Genomic DNA, 7,325 nt, shown 5'->3' on the forward strand with positions numbered 1-7,325 from the left:
ATGCCTCGTGCCGGGCGTGGGCCGTCGCCTAGGTCTGACGGGTGGCACGGCCCAGCACGAAACTAATGGCCGGCCCGTTACTAGCCCTTGTCTCACCCTTATCCACACTCACAATCTTATCTCACCCACGGTCCGCTCCCCTTCCTCTCCAACCTCCGCCTCCCCAGCCCCCCCAGGCGGCCGCCTCCCCGACCTCGTCGCCTCTACCCCCACCAGCCACTGCTCGCTGCCCCTACCCCCACCAGCCACTGCTCGCCGCCATGCCCTTCTCCTCCACGATGACGTGGGGCTGGCCGCGGGGAGCAGCGGCGGCGGCGCGGTTGGACGGCTCAGGGACTAGCGGCGGCAGCGAGGGGTCTGGCAGTGGGGAGCGGCGACAGACCTGGCTGCGGCGTGGGGGGGCTGGGGGCCGGCTGCGTGAAGCGGCGGTGGCGGCGCGGTGGGCCAGTGGCGGCGAGGGGCCAGTGGCGCAGCGGCGGCTAGGGGTCCGGCAGCGGTGGAGGCGTGCAGGAGGAGTCGAGGAGACGACGCACAGCACAGGGAGCAGTCGAGCAGGCTGTGAGGGTCCTCCGTGCCTCACGGTGGCCTGAAGCCGGCCGTGCCTTACGGGCTAGCCCGGCACGAAAAAGACCTTGCGGGTCTGTGCTTGGGCCGCCGGTGTGGCCCGTGGGCTGGCACGGCATGGGCTGGCACGGCATGGCACGACGTTGCCGCCGTGACGGGCTAGACCCGGCATGAAAAATAACGGGCCTTGCTGGGCCCGTGCCGGACCGGGCCGGGCAGTCCGAATGTACATCTAGAAAGCTTTTAACATTTCAAATCACGCAAATATGTTAGGCACAACATCTGCTGAGCTGCATAGCAAAATGCATCTGATTTTCAGTATAATCTCGCAAGCAAAGAACTCTATCAGGTAACGGGGCTGATAAACCGACACGTGGATGCTGCCGAGCTAGGGAAGTTACGATCGCTGATGGCTCAAATTCTCAGCGATAGGAGGTCAACCCGCTGCAGCGCCGTCTTTGGCACAGGACTAGAGCGACAGGCAGGTCGCTTTCAAGGTCCAACGCCAGCTCACCGTTCAAACCACATCAGCTAGAATGTCAGGGGCTCACATGGATCGTAACGGCATCGCCACGTTCGATGCACGATTACATGCGAAACGGAACAAAAGAGTCGTCAGGTCAAACCGGTGCAGAGTCGCCTCTTTCCTCCTTTGCTGCTGGTGTTTTCTGGGGGCCAGCAGCCCTCCCATCCCAAACAAAACACTAGCTAGTGGTATAGTATACCCGATGTGGGAATCACACGGAATTTATCCGAGGGATATGGACAACGGATGATGGGCTTGGTAGGTACAGTGAGGTCTTCGCCACTGGAGCGACACTGAGCAAAGGTAGCTTTCATGGAATGATCACTGCCAAAGTGCCAAGAACAAAGTTTCAGTCAGGAATCAGAATGTTTCAAAAACGCGTCAAGAACAGTGAAAAGGAATGTGACAGCCTCGCTGGTCGCTGCCTCAAGATTATTGCAGCTGAAACTTGAAGCTAGCGGAAGAACGGACCAGGACAGTAGACTCTCAGTGCCTCAGTGGAGATCCTAGAGTTTTCACACTTTATGCACATATGATGAGGTAATAAGGTTTGTGCCCCTAAGCTTGTAGAAATAAAGTATCAGAGAGCAACACAAATGGCATTTAGTATAGCAATACTGAAAGGTAAGCCGCATGCAGGCTGGTATGCAAAGAAGAGAGCTCTTGCGTTCCAAAACATGTCATAGACGTTGCCACTCCGCAGCTCCATTGTTATCACATACACCAGAGGATAAACACCAAGCAGGGCTCATCAGAACTGCGGCGCATTGGTCACACCAATGCAGTAAACAAAATCAGTCTCAATCAGTGAACTGACTCTCCTTACCATTCCACTGTCCCGTGGACTTTGTCTGCCTCAAAATCAACTGCAAAGTTAGCTAGTGGGAGTCACTTTCAGAACATACCGCAACTGGTCTCCAAATGATTAAAAGGACAAAAACTTTCATTTTCAATTATTCTTTCAGCCGCACAGGAATTCAATGAAAACAACCATTGCAAGAGCCAAGCATCCATAACGGCCTCAAATGCTCCAGTCGACCGGCGACCGGCGAGGTCTTCTGGCTCCGGTCCTCCGGTAAGTCCGTCACGGTGGTCAGAAACCAGAAAATCAGCAGGGACACTAACAGGAATCTGGATGTGTTCCCACTAGAAACAAAGCAGGCATCAACGTTCCAAGAGTCAATTCAAGAAGCAAACAAGGAGTTTGCCATGCTTGCAAACAAAGGGATGATGGGACATTTTTTGTTGGATGCTTTGAACTCCTTGGATAATGGTTCCGGAATTCAACCCCGGGCGGTTCAGGAGACCTAACTGAACATAAATCCAGTGGCAGTTGAGAGCAACCTGGCACCCATGCTCCTTAGAAGAATGTGAGCTGCAAGATGATGGTAAGGGCTAGGTGAGATGCACATTATGACATTAAGCATTCTCAAAGAAATAGCCAAAGAAGAATTGCAATTGGATTTGCATTTGCAATTTACAGGCAATGTCAGATAAGACTATGGCACAAACACACGAATATATGACACCAATGGGGCTAATTCTTTGACTAAATAATTGTTCATACATGATGAGGATCAGGAAAAAAAAACCAATCAAGGCAGTCAAAGTCAAAATGCATGATGGGCGTTTTCTTCCTTGCTGTCTGGGTGTGCCACCATGAGTTAAACGGCCTTGCAATCCAAATTTCCCACACATGCTCTGAATGCACAAATAATTCACTTGTGAGTTTCTGCTTGAGATGGATGTGCAGCCTCGGTGGCAAACACACTACGTTCAATTACATCTGATGCACTTCTTGTAAGTACATCTGATGACATGTCCCAGTTCCCACTTCGCCGATCCCAGCTTGAGTGTCGTACCCGTACATCACTCCCAACTGCAGGAATATGTGATTCTGAACCTATTACTAGTTTCCCACTGGCCATTCCTTCCATCTCATTGCTGCGACGACCTCCCATTTCTACATCAACGTCCTCATAATTTCGCCGCTGAGAGATCTTCAAAAGATCGCTACCAATTTCAAGATCATCTTCAACTTTCGACCGAGGACCACCAACTGGTTCCTCTTCGACCTCCCTACCAAAGCTAACTGTTGGAGGTCGCACTTCCTCTTGTGCATAGGCTCGGAACTTGTGTTTAGAAGGTTTTGTCTTGCTACAGAAGACTTCTAGGAAGTTATTCAGGCATCCTTGATTATAGATATTAGGCCTGCTGTCTGATCTGTATCGAAAATTCTCGTACGTGGTCTGCAAAATCAATGCGTCAGAACAGAAACTGCAGCATTGCTCATTCATTGTACAACTATCATCAAAGGTTGAACAAATGATAGATATTGACTAGTAACCTAAATTCCCAATTACATCACAGAATATATACACAAGTAGTAGGCACGTGACCTGATTTTTTTTAACATTACTTGGACTCTTAAAGTTTGTAAACATCATATGTTCAAACCTAAATAACGGCAAGTATCCCTACGATTTTGTTACATAAATTCATAAAACTATAAGATTTTTCATTCTCCATGGAGCCACTACAGAACAATAGCTTCAGTGAAGCTAGCTGGTTGTTGAACATAAAAGATCTCACCTTTTCACATGGTTATAAAAGACATCACAAAACTTAATCATTAAATCATTATCATGAGCATGTCCAGCACTTCTGGCTAGCATTTGATTAGTCAAATATATATTTTAAAAGAACTAGCATTCATGAAAACAAATTCTTGGTCAAGCAAAAATAAAAAAAGAATTACTCAATCTTGTATCAAAGAAACTAACCTGGTTAGTGCTAATGAGGTACAGATGAAATCCAGTAAGTCCACCAACAAACCAGAGAGCAATGAAACAATATATCAAAAGCCCCAAAGAAGCTGGAGAGTGTTTGAAAGCCTTCCATACTGTTGGATAACCCTCATCCATGAGAAACTTGATGTACAAGGCTGACATTGCAAATACATAAATGCAGAGAAGAGTCGAGGAAGAAACAAACATGAAAAAGTACCGGTAATTGCGCTGCACAATGTAAAAGTGAGCCAATAAAGATCATGTTAAAAGAAGGTAACATAAGAGAAACTGAAGCAAAATTTCCTAGAGATTACAAGAAATCATTCTTTCAACATAAAAGGTTCTGAGCACCTGTCACTTCGAACTAAGTATTTCCAGTAGCACCTTGTTATGGAGAGGATTTTAGTGGGGTTGCAGAATTAAACAGTTATTTTGCTAGCCATAGTTTATACATAGTCCAAGGGAAACTATCATGGAACACTAATATAATGTGCATGGTGCAAATTATATTAGTGCCGCAAGATAATCAGCAAGAGAATTGAGCATGCATATTTCCACTCCTAGGATTTACTGCCAGTTATGCACATTTGATAAATTGGTCAGGATGGAATAAGGTCACATCCCACCTAATACAAACACAATAATGCGTCTATATTGAGCATACAACAATAGTTACAGAATACAGAAACATGTTATATGTGTCCACCAAGCATACAACAATAATTACAGAAGCATGCCCAAAAAGTGGAATTTTAGGCTTACAATGATGAAGTGTATCACGCTTATAACAAGGAAATACAACAGTTATAGATCAAGTATACTAAATAGGTAACACCAAGAACTGTGTTAACCATGTAAAGTGGTGCCAAATACATTAAAGATCTTGCTATGATATGATTGTTATTTCTTATCCAATCTTATCTCTATGCTCTAGATGAGCTCAAAAGAAGACATTAGAGAGCATCACATCACACCATTTCAATGTGATTGTCCAATCCAGATGTAAAAAAGACAAATGCACTAGAGGCATTAGATCGTAAGTTTAGGACCGACAAATTTCAAAGGAACGCACTACAAGGATCAATAATCTACTACAGAACTACTAAGATTAAACAAACAAGAGTAGATATGGTATGCATATGACATCAGTTAACAAGGCTCAAATTTATAGGTATGTGACACAATCCAACACCAAACAAAGCCCATACAGAAAAACTCATATAAGGCTAGTCCAACATGCCTCAGACACTTTGATATGCTTACACAACATTACACTATTTGAATTCGCACTCACTTTGCTCCTTACTTTTTTGTGCTCTACAGTACTTGAAATCCCCTTAAAGAAAAGCAGGTCGACTAGCAAAACACCTTATACCAGTACACCTTATACCAGTATGAAGCAAATGCATTCATAAGAAATAATCAGAGGGACAACAAATCTTGTGCAACTCGTCTTCTGGTGTCTAGTCATTCTAGGAATCAAGATATGAAAATTACAGGCAGAGATATAATTAACATGTTCAAGTTTTCTTCATGTTTGATAAAGATAAAAATATGAGAATTATGGTAGCTTTCAGTAGGAAAAATAAGATTATTTACCTGTCCAATGCACTGTCCAACCCAGGGGCAATGATGATCAAAGCGCTCCACGCAATTGTTGCATATTGAACAGTGTGAACACCGAGGGGGCCTGTAAATCATGCAGGTATCGCAATACTTCACTTTCACAAGCATCCCATTAACCATTACTTCCTTTACACGGGGGAACTGCAGCCTCCCAGGCGTGCCCCCAGACAATGCATTCCCATACGAGAACTCTTCCTCCGGTGGGTGTGCTGCGCGAGGCACAATCCCAGGATCCTGGGCTGAAGTAATCAAGAGCAGCACAAGCACCTGCAAACGTACACAGAAGAAAACCAATGTTCCGTGCTCAGCTGAGTGCATACTCCCAGATGCTCATTGATTAGTACCAGCAGGAATCAGCACACAGAACTCACATAGATCATAAACACTAACGCTACCGCAGGAATGGCATATCCCGCATTGTACGCCGAGAAATGGTGGCGGAGATGCCGAGCAACAAACGCGCAGAATACCAGCACCGGGACCACGATGAGCGAAACAGACAGGATCAGGGACTTGGCGTCAGGTCCGAATATGAGCCTCCCACCAAAGAGGAATTTCTGCAGACAGCGAGCGAACCACGTCAGAATGCAGCAACACCGCACATTGACACTTCCGCACACAGACACACAGCACGCAGCAGATATCATGATAGCACCACAACCAACGCATCCCAAGCTATCCGCTGTTCGTGCCTGGAACAGGAAGCGCCGAGAACAGTAGACCGCATACTGACATTAGTACTACAGACTACAGAGACCAGGTCTACCAAACGATACAGCAAGGAGCGGAATTCCCCAAGAAAGAACCGGACAGACTCAACCCAGATTCCCCAGTCCACGAAGCCATAAGAGGAGCAGAGGAAAGAGAGGGCAGGATCTTTACATTGTTCCCTTTCCAAGCCTCGTACACTCGCTGCGGCCGCGCCATGGGTGGGCGAATGATCCGGCTCCGGTCAGCGCGGCCTCATCCGAGGCGGCGTCCTCCCGAACCCGGCAGCTGAGCACGACGGAGTCGACACGCGCACGAGGAAATGGCGATTTGAAAAAGGAAAAGCGGAAGAATCGCTGAGGCAGGCAGGGGAGGGGGGGAAGCGGCGAGGCAGAGCAGGGAGAGGAAAGGAAAGCAACGCTGCTTGCGTCGCCTTTGTGCGTGGGGGGACGGGGAGGTGAGGTGTAAAACGAAAGCCTCTTTGAACGGAAAAATGGGTAAGATATTACGAGATACAAGCTGGCAACGGGGGGCCGGACAAGACTCAAGATGGGGTCTCACTGTCTCAGGCTCAGTGTTCTTGCACATGACACCTTGTGTTCTATAGAAATAGGCTGCACGTGTATGAAAGTAAGGTTCCTTCCTTTTAGAGGAAAATACCTATAGATAAATATTAGGGATCAATTTAGAGGGCTAAATTTTTATATGAAATAGTTGTAAAAAGGAAAATGCTCTTTTATTTGAAAGGGACCCTAAGTGGGTTTCATCCATGCAAAAATTTTCGGAAAGAGGAGTAGTCCGATACGTAAGCACAACATTTCTAGTCAAACTACTGAACCACACGTCTCTTTTTGGCGGGAGGTACTCCACAAGTAATATGTGTACCTTGCCTCGACCTGCGTACTCTGGTCTTGTATGAATATGCAGAAAGGGTGCTCCTAGGTGTGTTTGTTCGTGAGAATGACTCAAGGGGACACACGCACATGTGGACAATAATAATAATTCTAGACAATGAAAGAACCAAAATGCAATAATAATAATTCTAAAAGCAATGAAAGAGCCAAAATGCAAGGTGTGCATTTGACTTCCTGTCCATGAAACGTCATGAAGGG

The 7,325-nt window shown here is 46.4% G+C and overlaps 1 protein-coding gene across 1 annotated transcript; it reads right to left on the reverse strand.

The window, feature by feature from the left end:
* Positions 1-2,509: 2,509 nt before the first annotated feature.
* On the reverse strand, positions 2,510-6,676 carry LOC101760930 (protein S-acyltransferase 8). The gene is made up of 5 exons (XM_004961902.4): positions 6,388-6,676; positions 5,877-6,062; positions 5,479-5,772; positions 3,874-4,107; positions 2,510-3,339 (listed from the first exon to the last, which is right to left on the reverse strand). The coding sequence occupies exons 1-5, from the start codon at positions 6,430-6,432 to the stop codon at positions 2,809-2,811; spliced, it is 1,290 nt and encodes a 429-aa protein (XP_004961959.1). The 5' UTR covers positions 6,433-6,676; the 3' UTR covers positions 2,510-2,808.
* Between the last annotated feature and the right edge of the window lie 649 nt (positions 6,677-7,325).

This window comes from Setaria italica, chromosome III, assembly GCF_000263155.2.
Source record: "Setaria italica strain Yugu1 chromosome III, Setaria_italica_v2.0, whole genome shotgun sequence".
In the NCBI taxonomy this organism is placed as follows: domain Eukaryota; kingdom Viridiplantae; phylum Streptophyta; class Magnoliopsida; order Poales; family Poaceae; genus Setaria; species Setaria italica.